The 16,502-nt window shown below is 44.8% G+C and overlaps 2 protein-coding genes across 3 annotated transcripts in view; one reads left to right on the forward strand and one right to left on the reverse strand.

The window, feature by feature from the left end:
- Positions 1-12,596, reverse strand: part of LOC103016371 (BOS complex subunit NOMO1) — a 51,837-nt gene extending 39,241 nt beyond the window's left edge. Inside the window, exons 1-6 of the mRNA XM_007188436.3 lie at positions 12,303-12,596; positions 9,112-9,201; positions 7,547-7,592; positions 4,571-4,671; positions 3,766-3,872; positions 1,760-1,832 (exon numbers count right to left, since the gene is read on the reverse strand). Of these exons, the coding sequence (XP_007188498.3) occupies positions 1,760-1,832; positions 3,766-3,872; positions 4,571-4,671; positions 7,547-7,592; positions 9,112-9,201; positions 12,303-12,467 (582 nt within the window). The 5' untranslated portion in view covers positions 12,468-12,596. The remainder of the gene's footprint in view (positions 1-1,759; positions 1,833-3,765; positions 3,873-4,570; positions 4,672-7,546; positions 7,593-9,111; positions 9,202-12,302) is intronic.
- A 2,667-nt stretch (positions 12,597-15,263) lies between these two features.
- Positions 15,264-16,502, forward strand: part of ABCC6 (ATP binding cassette subfamily C member 6) — a 61,953-nt gene continuing 60,714 nt past the window's right edge. The window contains exons 1-2 of one of the 2 annotated variants that reach the window (XM_057528352.1): positions 15,264-15,379; positions 16,252-16,434. In XM_057528352.1, the coding sequence (XP_057384335.1) occupies positions 15,344-15,379; positions 16,252-16,434 (219 nt within the window). In that variant the 5' untranslated portion in view covers positions 15,264-15,343. The remainder of the gene's footprint in view (positions 15,380-16,251; positions 16,435-16,502) is intronic. The other variant, XM_057528353.1, reaches the window with a different exon arrangement.

The raw sequence follows: 16,502 nt of genomic DNA on the forward strand, positions 1-16,502 counted from the left end.
CAAAACTGCATGTGTAGTACCATAACAACTGTTCTTTAATTCGCAAAATGAAGTGAAGGGAACTGTGGCAAAATGGAGATGATGGTGATTTCGTCTAGATGGTAACAATGTACCTCTTTTACAGTTTTCCACCTTCCAGATTTTCCACTTCCACTCGTTTATGCTCTTCTGTATGTTCCAATTTTTTTTAATGAACATGCTTTATTTTCTTCCATGTTTAACAGTATGTATGTGTGTATTTTTAAACTCTTTGTCAAAGTATAATTCACATGGGGAACACTGCACACAGTCTCAGCGTCCAGCACAGTGACTTTCCCAAACTCACCATGCATCCAACATCCAGACACAGAACAGAACCGGCACCCCAGAAACAGAACAGAACCGGCACCCTAGAAGCCCCCCTCGTGCTCGTTTCCAGTCACTACTCCCCCAAAGGGCAACCATTATCCTGACTTTTAACAGCCTGCTTTACTTTAAAACACAATTTTACATGAATAAACTCATATTCCTTTATGTATACAATTAACAAACAATGCAAACCTTAAAATGTATTCTATTTATAATGTGTAAGCTATGGAATTTTAAATGAAATCTTTTTCAATGTTGCCCAGAAGAGAAAAATCCTGAAAACAAAGTCATAAACAGAATACAGACATATCTAGGTGTGAAACTATATCATCAATTATAAATGCGTAAAACTTACAAGGTAAAAACTGAAATACTGATGCTTCTTTAGCAAAAAAATGAGACGCAGCCTCAAAACTAATATAAAAACTAACCTGTCAAAATGCTCTTTAAGTCTTAACTTCAATTTGTTTCTTCACAGTTATTACAGAACCTCGCTTAGTATTTTTCTTCCTTTTTTGATCTTTTATTATAAACTATTTCAGTCAAACAAAAAATAGATATAGGGATCTATACCAAAGAACACCTATATAAGTTCCAACCAGCTAAAGAATAAAAGAGAAGAAATACAATTCTAGACCCTTGCAGATGCCCACGTCCCCTTCCTCCCTCCCTCTACAAACATCAGTACCATAATGAATATACTGTTTGCCATTCCCATTCACGTCTTTATAATTTTCTACATGTGAATGTATCCATAAGTGGTATTATCATAAGTGTTTTTAATGACTATATAAACGGTATCATATTTCCTTATCCTTCAGCAATTTGCCTTTTCCCTTCAACTTTATGCTTTTAAGCAAGTCATATTGATATGCGTAGCTCTGGTTCATTCATTATAGCTGACATACAGAATTCTATTGTGTGATGAAACCACAATCCATTCTCCTCTTAATGAACATTTAGGTTGTTTACAGTATTCTGCTACTACAAACAAAGCTGCAATAAACATTCTTATACATTCTCCTTGGGCACATGTACAAGAGTTTCTAAATTGTTAAGTATATTTATAGATTGTTGTTACAGACTAAAAAAAGAACAATAAAATAATCTCATCAGGTCCTTCTGGTGTTGATTTAGCTTAAAATAGCTACTGTTAATAACAGACCAATTTCACAGCAGGATGACAATGTTGTTACCTAAAACTGAAACCAATATAAGCAACATCTGCTACACGGAGGGAGTTCTCCTGTATAAGTACCACCAAACTAATCAGCAGCACCACTGTTTTTCTCCATCGACTTCTAGAAAGACCATAAAATCATTTCATATCTGGAATTGAAAACCTCTACATTTGTCCCCAATCCAGCACACTGTTGGCACGGCCATCAACATAACTGAAATAAATGCTCACCTCTTTCAATGGCCAGGTTGGATGAGTTGCAAGGATTTCGTAATCTCCAGGAAGAACTTTAAAAAATGCAAACCTAAGAAATACAAAATACTACTTCACTTTCTCCCAACAACCCGAACACTTCTAATTTTAGGACAACTATTGGAAGCATAAGAAAATAATGTTTGAGTTATCACGAACTTGCCCTTAGCCAGTTAAATGAGCATAAATGAAATTCAATCCTTCGCTGTACAAATCCTCATCAGACAACACTTATTGGGCACTGGCTGTGTGCAAGGAGAGGGGTTCGTGTGCTAATGGGAAGGAAGGCTGATGTTTCCCTTAACCCCAGAAATTTCTGGCCTAAAAACCAGTCCCTGTGGTTCAGCAAGGATCAGTCACAGAACATTCAAGTGTGTGTTGACAGAGCGAGAGGCATGAACAGGAGAGAAGGGAAGCATCCAAAGCAGAAGAAGTAGGAAGGGACGAGAGGTGGGTAAAGAAAGGAGGACAGACCCGATAGGCTGAGACGGACGCTTACACAAGATGACACTAAGCGTTAGGGGAGGGCAGGTGACAATGAGCTTGACTCCTACCCCAGAGTTTATTAAGACCTGTTATCAGACACAAATAGAAGCCAATCTGGGTTCTTGCACAAAGCAACTGCGATGAAACCAGAAGCTGACAAAGATGATTCTAGCAGCTGTGAACAAACCAAGACCAGAGTGGGATGAGCTGAGGATGGAAGCACTACCACCAGGATTCTGACACATTTAGCCCTTTAGATTTGCAAAGCATCGGACCATGAAAGGGCTAATTCCAGCGACAGGAACTCCAAAAATTTCACGCAATTTCTTCTTCTGTGGTGGTATTTTACTACATCTAATGTTGCCTGTAATAACTGGATAGAGCTTGGAAATCACTTTGCTACAAAAGAGTTGACACTGCCACTGGATTTTGGTCTGGGTAAGATTCAGCCTCTACTTCACGTTCATAGCATCCCAGTTCTGCACGCTACTGTCAGTTTAGTTAGTGCGCAGGAAAGAGATTTGGAAAGTGATTCGGAAAGTTCAAGTCACTTTTCCCAGCACGGTCAGCAGCAAATTACTGAAACTAGAGAAAATGAAAGTCCCACATTCAACCCCCTCCTCTGATCCCCTACAGATCAGGGGAGGGGGTTGGAGAGGCATCAGTAAGTATTTTTCAAAACTGACATATAATTTCAACAATCATCATTTAAAAATTGGATGATGTCCTGACAGACTCATTACAAACTTCTATTTTGCAGTTTAGTCAGATTTGTGTATTGAAATAGTGGTGATTTGCGTGCTTTCAACATTACCAGGTGGAACTATTCTGATATTAATCTTGGCACTTCTATTAACATTTACAACTCAACAATATAAATCTGTTACATAAATGCTTTAAATTTGACTCAGCAAGGTTAATTAAATAGTCATTAGTTCCAACTACAAAATGATTGTGATGTAATCGTGATAAAATGATTTTTAAAAATCGTAATTGAGCTAATTTGTATTGAGCTAAGTTATTAAGCACCTATTCTATGCCAGACAGTTTGAAACGATAATATCGTAATTTAATCTTCTCAATAACCTTAAGAGGTAGGTTCCATGATTATCCTCATTTATAAATGAGGAAACCAAGGCACAGAGGCGTTAAGTAACTTGCTCTGGGGCAGACAGGTAGCAAATGGGGGAACCAGGATTCAAACCCAGGCTGTCGGGCTCCAGAGCCAGTCCCAACCATTAAATGAAGGCCTACCATGTGCCAGGCCCTGCAGCAGGTGCTTTATTTATCTCATACTTAATCATTGCATCAACGCTAGATGTAATGGGTCAAATGACTTCCATTTTACAGATGAGGAACTTGAGGCCCTGAGGGGCAGGAACCTGTCTGAAGTTAAGAGGCCGAAACAGGATTTGAACCCAGGTCTCCCTAAATCCAAAGCTCCCCCCAGTCAGGGCCCGGCTCTAGCCTTGGGGCGGGGTGTAACATGCATGACTCACTTTCCGCCAGGCTGTGTGACTGTGGACTGGATCTTTGCTTCTGTGCCTGTGTTTCTTAGAGACACCTGAACTCCTGCGGGCCCCAGGGGCTGCCCTTTGCTGAGAACCTGCCGTGGAGAAGGAGGAGTTAGGAGCCGCCCAGCAGCAACGTTCTCCTCCCAGCCGCACTGTCCATCCTGCTCCTGCTCCCCACACGAAGCCCATGACCTTCTCTGGGTCAAGTTTCCTTGGAAAAGATGGTAGAGATTGTGGATACCCTTCCCAGGGAGGCTTGGGGACAGGGAGAGGCAACAGCAACAGTAAAATGACACTTTGTTTCATTGACTCTAAGACACCTTCAATTAAAGATGCACAATTATTTTACAAACCACTGCGAAAGAATAAATACCCAGGGTCCCCATCTCTAACAAGAAACCCACACAAAAAGCCAGAACCAAAGGCCCTCACTCTCAGGGTCAAGGGAAAGGAGAATGAACCCACCATGAAGAAAAGGAAGGCAATAAATATGCGCATCTCAACCACTGGTGCTGGGTGCAGGGAGGGGGAACTCTCCCCTGAGAACCTGTCCCTCTAAAAAGCCATCCTGGCATCTATACTTGGACAGGGGAGTGACCAGCAACCTAGACCCGGCCCCTAAAAACACCCGCTACGTTTTACATGCAATGTCATTGAGCTCCCAGGCCCTCTTGAAGCTTATCTGTGGGTCCCTGTGGGCTCAAAGCCCCCAGTTTAAAAACGTCTTGCTTTTTTAAAGGTAAGAGAAGACCCAGTATGTACCACAGAGCAAACGTGACAAATGCCAAACCTTTCCATTCACGGAGAAGCCCGTGAACACGAAGTTGACGTCCCCGCCCTTCGTGCAGATGTCGCTCACACCATCCACGTAGAGCTCCACGGTGGTTGGCTCTGCCCAATGACAGGGGGAGGGGGGAACAGGGTACAGGGCACAAGAGCAAGCTGAGTTCTCGGACAGGATGAAACTGTCTGCGTAAAACACACTGAACTGCTTAACTTTCACTGTATTCACTTTTGAGCCACTCACATGGCTTGAAATCCGAAGGCACAAGGAGGTACACAGGGAAAAGTCTCCTTCCCACCCCTACATCCTGACACCCACTTCCCCATCCCAAAGGGAACCAGAGTTTAGAGTATAATATACTTTTGTAACAGTCTTGCAGCTGAGCTGTATCTCAGAGTCCCATGGAAAATCCAGTGAGTGCCAAAGAGTTTTATTACCGAATGCCCACCACAGACCAGGCACTGAGCTAAGTACACTTAATCCTGACAACTATCTTAGAGGTAGGTAGTAACATCTGCAGCCGATTGAGGGGTAAAGTGGGGCACAGGAAGGTTAAAGAATCTCCTAAAATCACAGAGCTTGTGAGGGACAGAGCCCAAATTCAACCCAAAAGTCTGGCTCCACATCTGTCTCCTGACCAAGTACAGGAGTTCGGCCACATTATACCAGGACTATAAGCTCCAATGTCCATAGTAACATGGTGGATTAGAAGTCAGCAGACTGGCCAAGTGTGGACTGCAGCAAATGGAAAAAGGGGGACAGCTTCTACCAACTACTGCCACGTGACCCAGTGCTGCCCAAGTTTCCACCTTCTCAAGAACAACTGGAAATCTGGATTTTATGTGCCGTGTCCTGATTTTTCAATATTAGCAACTAAGTCAAATTTTTAAAAAAGCTGAAGAGTTCATCATAATAGGGGTTAAAGTTGAGTTTTTAAAAGGTTCGGAAGACCGTGAAGTGAGAAGCAGAGGAAAAAATGGACCAGTCAAGAGAATTTCTGGTAAAATGAAGAATGATGCGCATATACAGGGGAAAGCACCAGTGAAAAACGGACAAAACCTTGAACAGGCAGCTCACAAAAAGAGGATATCCAACTGGCCAGGAAACATATGAAAAAGTGCTCAATCTCATGGACCATCAGGAAACGCAAATCGAAAGCACAGTGAGAGGCCACCACTCCACCACCAGGACGGCTAAGATGAAAGAGTCTGACAGCCAGTGCTGGTGAGGATGTGGAGGTCTGAACTCTTACACACGGCTGGTAGAGCAAAGTTTTGTGACATCTACGTTGGCTGTCCAGCAATCTCTACTAGGGCTGAACATGTAAAAAGTCTATCGCCCAGCAATTCCACCCTGTTATATACTCAACAGAAATGTAGACATGTGTGCACCACAAGATATGTACAAGGATTTCGCAGGAGCACTGCTCCTAGTGGCCAAAACTGGGGTGCAACCCAAAGGTCCACCAACAGTAGAGGGGGTAAATCACTTGATATTCACACAGCAGTAGAATGAACTAATATACTAACACATAATAACACATAATAAGGATGAATTCTGTGAAAACTGTCAAGAGAGAGAAACCAGGCACAAAAACGTACCCTGTGTGTTTCTATTTACATGAAGTTCAAAACAGACAAAATAATCTATAATTTTAGGTCGGGCGGTGCAATTAGCAAGTGCCTGGGATGGGGCACTTCTGGGTGCTGGTCAGGTTCTGTCTTGTCATCTAGGTGGTGGTTACGTGAGTGTGTTCATTTTGTGAAAATTCATCGCCTGATATCCCTGTGATGAGTACAATTTTCGGAAAGTATGGTATAATTTAATTAAAAAGCTTATTAAAAGAAAAAGAACTGACAAGAAGGGAGGGGACTCAAACAAAACACTCCTGCAAGCCACTGATCTGTGACCTCGCTGGCCGATTTGTCGTCTCCCTGGCCGTGGGTTGGCTTTGACTCCCCTCCGCTTTTCTGGAGCACACCAGCCAGGCACCCCCGGCTGTGAACTGAGAAAGAGCTTGTCGCCCAGATGTGAGTTGGCTGTCGCTGCCGCTGTGACAGCAGGGACTCAGTTCTTCCCCAACTCACAGGCAGGCCTGGTAGGAACAACTGGGCCCTCCACGTCTCCCCCCAAGCTACGGAACTGGGGTCACACACCCTCTACCAAACGTCAAGGCTCGGCCCTCCAAAAACACCAGCCACGTCGCAGCAGAACCCCTTCTTCTGATCCAGCCCACTCCCGCTCCTCCGACTTTGCTAAAAGACAGCCACCTCAGGAAAAAGTCTGGAGCTTTTGCTTGTACGTGTGCAGAAAGATTGCTTTTAAGTGTTTACTAATTAATTGCCAATTATGTGCCAGCGATTCTGAACGCATAAATACACTGGTCCATTAACCCTCCAGTAGCCTGTGAGGCAGGTACTACTACTCTCCTGACCCCTAGTGAGAAGACGGACGCTGACCCAGCGGAAGTAACTAGTCCAAGGTCGTCACAGGGCTGGTAAGGCCCAAGGTTGTCAGATCTTCTGATCTCTTAAGAGAAGTAAATCTGGATTTTTATGTCAAGTCTCACAATGTTTAATGTTGCCATTAATTCTCTGAAAAAATTTTTTTAAAAACACTGAGGGGGCTAAGAAAGAAGCCATCCTGGAAGAGGAACAACGTCCCCACTCCTGACCTCTATATTCATCAAGTTCTACTGGCACTTAATGAACGAAGCTGCTAAAGTGGAGTTTTCTGAGAGGTACAAGAAAAGATGCCTACTTTAAGAAACATGACAGAAAATCTTAAGGTAGATCTAAAGTAAATCCAATCTACTCTAAAGTAATAGGGGCGAGGCGGTTAAAAAAAGAACAAAAAAACCCTCTTCCACACTAGAAAGGAATCCTTAATATTTTAACAATCTATGCACTCTGTCAATTTAAATTAATATTCAGCATATAACCTAATCCTTTACAGAGTATACCTGGTTATTTGTTAACTTACCAAAACTCCACCCTAGAGGAGGCTCAATCTTCAGAATGAAATCTCCCTACAAGGAGAAAAAAAAAATCACTGCAAAGGACTAAGAACTGATGACTATTCAACTAGTTTAATTTAGTTTAGTGCTAGCCTATTATCTAGAATTTTCACACCTGAAATGGAATTCCAAGCATAAACTTTGTACTTGTAAATGGTAGTGAGCTCTTGATTTCCTTCATGTGCTGCAATCTCAACCCCCGAACCTCCCATTTAACCCATCAAAGAGTTACAAAGACTCTGTATTCAGCCGCTCTTGGTTTTTTGAGTCCAAACATTCTATTAATCCAGTCTCCTGTTAACCCCTCATATGACTAAGGTTGCCAGGGTCAGCCAGATCTTCAGGAACTAAAGTCATTTCTTAAAACTAGATTTTACATACACCCTTGAGTGAAGGGTTCCTTGAGAATGTTTTAATAGTTTAAAAAAAAAAAAAAAAAAAAACAGATTTCAAGACCCAACTAGTCTACCTCTAGAAATCAATCTTATGGATTGTGCATAAAGATGTAAGTTCAAGAATATTTATTGCTGTGTGGTTAGTAATAATAATTTTAAAAACTGGGAAAAAGCCTCTGTGTCTATAGAGAAATTGGGAATAAATTAGTTTGGCCTGCCTCTGACATGTGTGCTGCCGTTAAAAGGAAGGTCCATACATGCCGATGTCCAAAGTGTGCCAAAACGTCACCACAGGGGAAAAAAATCACATTGCAGAACAAAGCCTAGTGTTTGAGTCCATTTGTTTTTTTTTAATCAAAAGCAAAACTACACAGTATATTAACTACTTTTGCAACTTCCTGTGAATCTATATTTCCAAATAAAAAGTTGAAATGTGGGGAGGATGAGGGGTGGGAGAACGGGTATGCAGGGATACCCATCTATGTGCACATGTGTTTCTGTATCTGCATATATGTACATGCATGTATATTCATGGATATCTGTACAACTCTAAATACAGAGAAAGCCATCTGCTAGGATACACACTGAAACTTTTATCAGAGGTTATCACTATTGAGGGACGGGGGTTTGGGGGATAAAAGATAAAATTTACTTCATATACTTCTAAACACCTTGATATTTTTCCACAAAGATCATGAATTCACATATTACTTGTATAATTCTTTTTAACGATATTTTAAGCTGCTTGCAAGTAAAGGGTTCTATTAAATCAGGGTTTCTCAGCCTTGGCACTGGTGACATTTGGTCTGTCCCGTACAGCATGGCAGGATGTTTAGCTCCATTCCTGGCCTCCACTGACGAGATAACTGCACCACTCTCCCTCCCTCACAGTTGTAACAACCAAAAATGTCTCCAGACGTTGCCAAATGTCCCTGGAGACATTGAGAATCACTGCATTCAATCAAACCAGTTCATAAGCTTGGCCAGAATTTGGCCAGAATTACCATACTCCACTTACAACTTACAAAACATGAGTATTTGCACATGTGGGAAAGCCACTCTCCCAGTTAGCGCAGCCCTGTGGGTCACACTGACAACTTCCCATCGTAAAAGACTAAAGTACTCTCCCCTCTTACCTTATCATACAAGGGGATCATAAAGTAACCATTGTTAGGGGCACAGTCTGTCTGGTATTTCAAAGTCCCATGCTTGGTGTACAACTTTATCTAGAAAGGAAGGAAAGAAAAGAGAAGTCATAATATCACTGTTGAGAATTAGCTACATATAATGCACCTGAATGCATTCAGTCAAAATGCATTTGCTGAGGACCTACCATATGAAGCTACTAACACTGGGCATCAGGACAGAGGGAAAGAAGACAAGTATCCCTAAAATAATGTGATTTGATATTTTTCAGGTTAGAAACTACCTCCCAAAGTCATATTTTTTAAATGCTTTTCAGTTTATTTTAGTGTCTGTCTCTACGTTGTTTCTGGGTCTAAAACAAATTTTCAAATTTTGCTGTTAGTAAGGGGCTTGTTAAAATGCAATTCCTGGGGTGGGTTGGATTGGAAGTTTGGGACTAGCAGATGCAAGCTATTATATATAGAATGGATAAACAACAGGTCCTACTGTATAGCACAGGGATCTATTTTCAATATCCTGTAATAAACCTTAATGGAAAAGAATATGAAAAAGAATATATATATATATATATATATATATATATATATGTATAACTGAATCACTTTGCTGTACACCAGGAACTAAACACAACACTGTAAATCTACTATACTTCAATTTTTTGTAAAGTACCTTAAAAAAAAATGCAATTTCTGAGCCCCACGTCTGTTTCTAAAATAGAAGGTCTGAGGTGAGGGCCAGGGATCTGTATTATTTACCCCAAAGAGTCCCAGTGCTTGGAGTAACATCCATCTAGAAACTTTTAATGTTAATAATCTGTAACTATGATAACAGAATTGGGTCACACCAGCTAAGAAGATGTATAAAACAGCAGACTCAGAACGCACGCACTTAGGAAAGGAACACAGTGAAATTCCGTACAGACTGCAGGCTCCCCGTGGGCAGTGACCACGGCTTACATTCCATGGCGCCTGGGTCAGTGTCTTATTTAGTGTAAGTACTCAATAAATACTCAAACTTGTTCACGGGCCATAAAGAAATTCAGATGCATGCACTTAAAGCAGGGAGTGAAAATTCGGCTGTCCAGAGGGGCCATGGAAGTCCTATCAAGGGGTATTCACCTAAAGACAGACAGATCGCTACTTAACCCAAGCCAAGTTTTGCAGCCCAAAGATCAGCTGGTTTTCCAGAGAAATCAGGAATGCAGTTTTTAATGTGAAATCTCCTGATTGTTAAAAGAATTAGCAACCAATATAGTTTTTCTTTTTTAGGGATTTCTGTCTGCTCTGTTGACTGAACTGAATATCCCCACCAGACACAAGGCTTCTGCACATGCCGGGGCTCACTCAACAGTTACTGACTGAATGAATATGATGGAAAAACACCCAGAAGGGAAGAGAGCTGGAGAAGAGTGAAGGTAGTTTTACTGGGACACAGAAAACACAATCAAGAAATGATTGTGAAATATCTTATTTACATTTCTTTCATAAAGCACAGGTCAGGGCACAGAATGGCAATATACATTACGCATATGAAACACCTCATTTCACAATCAGAAATTAAGAAAGAACGAGTGTCTCAGACCACCTGGACAGGCAGCCCTGGGGCTCAGGGAACACATTTCATACTAGGTCACAAAACCCGCCCTCTGCTCTCAAGGTCACTATTAGTGTTTGGGGTGGGAGTGCCCCTTACTGCCTTCACTTTCCTCCTGGAGCCCCAGGAAACTACAAGTTGCAAAGCCTTTCCAGGCAGCTTCTGGAATGTCCTGTGCCCACAACCCGAGAGGTGGCATGGGCACCCAGAGATCCTAGGAGCCCTGCCACTGTCAGTGGGTAGATTCATTAAACGCCTGACTTTTTAAGACCAATCGTCTTGAAGGTGACGATTGATTAACTTCTTTAGAAAATACATGATGCTGGGTTCTGCTGCCTCTCACCCAACACCATCTTACAGGAATAAAAATTGGGACTTGGAGCAAGGCCAGGTCAAAGAGCTAGTGGGATGTGAATCTACTTCCTCCCCCTCCCCCAATCCTCAGTAACCTACTTTGTAGAACACACTGGTCCAACCCTTCACCACAGCCCTCCAGCTACCAGCACAGAAGCAGCTCAATGCGCTTTCAGACAGACAGCCTTTGGGGTCTTAGTCCCCACTCCCTTCTCTTTTTCAGCCACTTCCTTTTTTCTCTTTCAAATTCCCTTTTCTGCCCCATCATCAGTACCCTCCTGAAACAGAAGCCAACCCTCCCTCGGGTCCCTTCCCATCTGTCCTGTAAGTGACTTTCTATCCCTACCTCCATCTATCTCCCTTCTTCTTCACAAGCTTTCTGGGTCATAATTCCACTAGGCTAATAATCATTTAACTGAACAGGGCTTTGCAACTTAATAAAAAGACTTCTGCACAAATGTCTAGTGTAATTCCAATAACTACCCAGTACGGGCAGCTGACAACTCTCCATTTTCAGAGGAAAAGGGGTCCCATGGGGGAAACCAGGGAAATTAAAAATAGTTTCCCAGCCCCAGAGATGCCAAGAGAGATCTACTGGGTCAGGATCTCTGGGATGGGAATCCATGCTCTTTAAAAGCTCCCCAGGGGGGTTGGAGGAGCAGTGGATTAGAACTTTGCGGGGACTCTCTGTTGTGTGGGTAAGACTTGCTGTCTCTAGGTTCTGGAATATAGGTTTCAGAAATCTGAGTTTCAGGAGGTCTGGGTTCCTGGGGGTTTGAGCATCTGGGGTTATCAGACCTAAGGGGTCTGGGTCCTGCTGAGACTGGGTTTTAAGAGATCTGGGGCCTGGATTCTGGGGATCTGCAGTTTAGGTTTTGAAGAATCTGGGGTCTTGATCTGCAGGATCCTTAGTTTTGCGTGACCTAATAAAAGTTTTGACCACCATCATCGTCACCAAAAATGTCCCTCACACCCATGTGCACATACCTTCGGGGCCCCGCCCCCGGCCCCACTCCATAGCTGACCCCAAGATAAGAACCCCCACTCCAGCGCGACTGGGGAGGAGATAGTGGAAACCCGCGGAGAGCGGCGCCTTTAAAAAGGAAAGGACTCCCAGAGTGGGGGGCTGGTGGCAACTGCCTGGTGTCAGAGGCGAGGCCACCACGGCTCAGAGAGGTTGAGCGATTGGCCCGGGGTCACACAGCGAGCTCCGGGCCGCGGGGCGGGCGCTCACCTCGATGAGCGAGTAGTTGATCTCCACGTCCGACTTGACGAAGCCCCCGCAGCCCACCACGATGTCCTCGGAGCCGCGCGCCGGCCCCACGCCGCTCAGCAGCAGCACCACGGTGGCGACCACCACCACCGACCCCGGCGGCCCCACGCCCCGGCGCTCCCGCATGGCCCTGCCTCTGCTGCCAGACCCTCTGCTGCCAGACCCTCCGCAGGCCTCCAGGTCCCGCCCCTCAAACCGCACGCGGCCCGCGGCTTCCTCCTCCGCGGGCGGCTGACAGCCCAGTCCCCGCCCCGACCCGGCCGCGCGTGCGCGATCCGGCCCCACACCCACGCCCCGAGGCAAAAGAATTATGGCGCATGCTCAGCAATAAAACGAGACCATTTGTGCCCTCTGGAGGCCTGGAGGACTCCGCGCACCGTCTGGCAGGTGCAGTTGCAAGGTGTGTGTGTACAGTCATAAACTACAAAGCTAAATCCTACTTTGGAATTCAGTAGCACTGAAATTGGAAAGGACGAGAGACTGTTGATCGAAGTATCCAACAACTTTCCCGAATCTTTTTGACCGTAAATTTCACAAGTATAATCTCAAACCCCTTTAAGGGATTTGTGTCAACTGGTGTATTTTTCCACGACAAATGATGAAATAGTTTTTTTTTTAAAGAAAAACATGTCATTTAAGTTCAGCATAATATTTAAAAGGTATTTAAATTTTATTTAATCCCAGCTCTAATAACATTTGTATAGAAACAAACTTTGAGGGTTTTCCCCCAGTAAGCAAGAGATGCATGCAGTTTGATTCACTTTGAACTAGCTCTGTGAGACGATGCATGATTTGTCTGCAAATAAGTTCAAAAATCAGCACGTTATATTTTGTCCTAAGACTGAGTGTATAACGTAGTGTAGATGAACTACAAGTCACCACATCAAAATAGACAAAAATTGCTTTTCTGACCTGATATTTGAAAGTCTTCCATTTTACTCCTGAAAACATCAAGTGCTTTATTTGGATAGTTTTTAATACTTTGTTTCTAAATGATGAGGTAAAAGAGAAGATTTCCCACTGAAATTTGCCATTGTGGCTAAAACTCAAGCAATATAATACAATTATGAATCACAGTGATTTTAAACTACACAATGGTCAAAACCTTCACCATGGCTACAATGCAACGATACACCCACTGAGGATTTCAATCATGAGTGCATCAGATTTCTGCTTCTCACTCTGCATTCTCACTCCAAATACAGTAAGATTCTCAACTGTTCAATTATAAAGAGAAACTATTTAAATAATGGTTTTATTTTCTGAGGTTCATTATTTATCATTACAATTGAAACAGATGCCCTTTACTCTCCCTAACATAAATCCCTGGTTTGTCTTAGCAAATCACCAGGGGGGTGAAAGCCATCGATTAGGAAATGCTGGCCTATGGAATCCTCTTATCTTACAGAATGGTAAACCGAGGCCCAGAGAGGGAAAGGGACTTATCTAGGGCTCCGCACACAGCCATGTGCTGTTCAGAGAGCTGGAAAGTAGGCTTTGGGATGCCCGAGTTCTGTTCTTGGCTCAACTGCTGATTTCCTCTGTGTTCTTCCTGCCTTCCTAACCATTCTCCCTCAAACTTTCACCATTCCCCTCAAATTCATCTTCGGTATATAAAGAAATAAAGCACTAGGACTGTGGCAATGCCAGCTGGAGCAGGGGTTTCGGGCAGAGGGGGCTCAAGCCTCCCCATAATTTCCATCAGCCGCCACCAAAACCACCTCAAATAAACAGACACGATCTGAATGTAAACAGCAGACCATCCACACTCAGCCTCAAGACAGATCCCTGAGTTTCTGTGTCGCTGCTCTCCCAGAACTCCCAGGCAGGAGGAAAGCTGAAGGCATACTGCCTAGGTCCCAGACCAGGGTTGGAGAAACTCAGAAAAGAAAAGGGGAAAAGGCCAGGGAACCCATGCTGTGGAAGCCCTGCCGGAGGCGGGGAAAAAGGACAAGAAGTAACAGGGCAGCATGGAGAGTGCAAAGGATTTGAATTCTTCACTCAAACTGAGCACCTGTGCTTGTCGGTCTGAAAAAGCTGAGTCTTTCCTTCCTATCTTGAAAGGAATACATGGTCATTGCAGAAGGAAAGAAAATAGAAAAGGGAAAGCGAGGAAAAAGAAAAATTAGGATTCCCATGACTACTGCTTTAGAGCATTTCCATCTTTTTATCTATGCATATATGTTACATAGAGTCATCTCCCAAAAGAACTCGTGGCTGGGGACACACCTTGCTTTAAGACCCAGAAGAAGAAGGTAAATGACTTGACTTCCTTCCCCACTTTCCCCAACTTAAGCACATACTTTTTTCCTTTGGAAACATATCACAGGCTATTTTGTATTATAATCTCTTTTTTCCACTTAGCATTTAGCAACCATATTTCTGTATTAAATGTATTTCTGCAATGGCGCTTTGAACCACGGCTTAGTAACCTAGGGATGAAATAATACTACTAATGCTAATAAGAGCTAACTCCACTTGCGCGTTTACTGTGTGCCTGGCACTGTGCTAGACACTTTGTTGGTCATCTTAAAATCTTCCCCCCACCCTAGAGGCAGACAATGTCCATCCCACAGGTGAGGAGACTGCGGCTCTTACTAACCAGGCGGTGCCCCCATCCCCCATGCCGGTTGTTGGACATGTGCACACCTGTTGGGTTCACTTATCAGGATAAATTCCTGGAATTGTTGGTCCACAGTATTCGTGAAGCTTGCGATGACATTTGTTCCAGGGGGAAGGGGGGTTATATGGGGATGCCGCTGCACTTTCTGGGGCTCCGGAATTCCCTCCCCGCTGCCTGCTGGGGCCTCCCTTAGCGCCCCTCCACCTCGCCTCCTTTCACCCCTTCGCGCCCCACCCCCGCCGCGCGGCCGGACCTTGCCCGGGGCCTCGCAATCCCGGCGCTCGAATCCCCGCCCCTTGCACGGCGGAGCGCGGCCAAGGAAGCTGTCCAGGGACCCACCGACAGTCTGACAGACTGACTGACGGACGCACGGCGCCCGATGGCCGCGCCTGGCGAGCCCTGCGCGGGCCCGGAGGTGAGTGTCTTCATCCCGCCCCACTCTCCTTTTCGGGCTCGAGAAATCTCTCGGGCAGGGGAGGAGAGAGACCTCCAAACTCCTGGCCGGGAGGGGAGGAGACCTGCCAGCCTAACCGCAGGGCGGGGCGACCCCCTTAACCAAGCTGGTCCCCCAAAGAACCCAGCCATGTTAAAGGGGCCTACTAGACCCGCCCCACCCCTCTCTGGTTCCTGTCTCATCAAAGGGTTCTAGTGGGAGGGTGGCAGTGATGCAGTACGGGGAGAATTAAAGCAGCCGTGTCTTCTAAACTCACATTCACACTTCTCAGATAAGGAAAGGCCAGCAGAAGGTCTGAGATAAGAACTACAGATGGCCACCTCCAGTAGAACAAGCTTCGGGGTCAGACAGGCCAGCATGGACTCAGCTCTGCCATTTCCTATTTGTGTGGGCCTGAAGGAGTCTGTTCCGCCACCCCCCAGCCCCGTGCCTCAGTTTCTGGTCTATGAAATGGGGACAGTAATACCTACCTCCTATAGTGGTTATAAGTCTGTGCCCAACACTCATCAGAGAGCCCAGGTCTCCTAGATTCTAGGAGTGGACTGCCTTGGTTCAGATCCCAGCACCACCACTGTCCAACTGGGTGACATCAGCCAACTCACTCAACCTCTCTGGGCCTCAGCTGCCTCATCTGCAAAATCAGTATGACTGCATCTACTTCATAAGATTGGGGTTAGGGCTAAAGAAGTTGAGAATTATGAAGTACTCTAAAGAGTGCTTAGCACATTTTCATGTAAATGTTAGGAGTCCAGAGAGTTGCCTGGCCCCCTAAGCAGGTGAGTTTGGGACCCCTGCATTGTACCATCATAAGAGTCACCCTGGTGTTCCCTCAGGTCTGGAACCAGACGGAGCCCCAGCCCGCCGCTGCCCGCCTGCTGAGCCTGTGCTTCCTGAAAACGGCAGGGGTCTGGGTGCCCCCCATGTACCTCTGGGTCCTTGGCCCCATCCACCTCCTCTACATCCACCGCCATGACAAGGGCTACCTCCAGATGTCCCGCCTCTTCAAGGCCAAAATGGTAGCCACTGCCCCTGGGAGTCTGTAACCAGACAATGGTAGGGGGTTGGGGGAAACAGGCTGGAACCT

This window comes from Balaenoptera acutorostrata, chromosome 15 (assembly GCF_949987535.1).
Source record: "Balaenoptera acutorostrata chromosome 15, mBalAcu1.1, whole genome shotgun sequence".
Classification (NCBI taxonomy): domain Eukaryota; kingdom Metazoa; phylum Chordata; class Mammalia; order Artiodactyla; family Balaenopteridae; genus Balaenoptera; species Balaenoptera acutorostrata.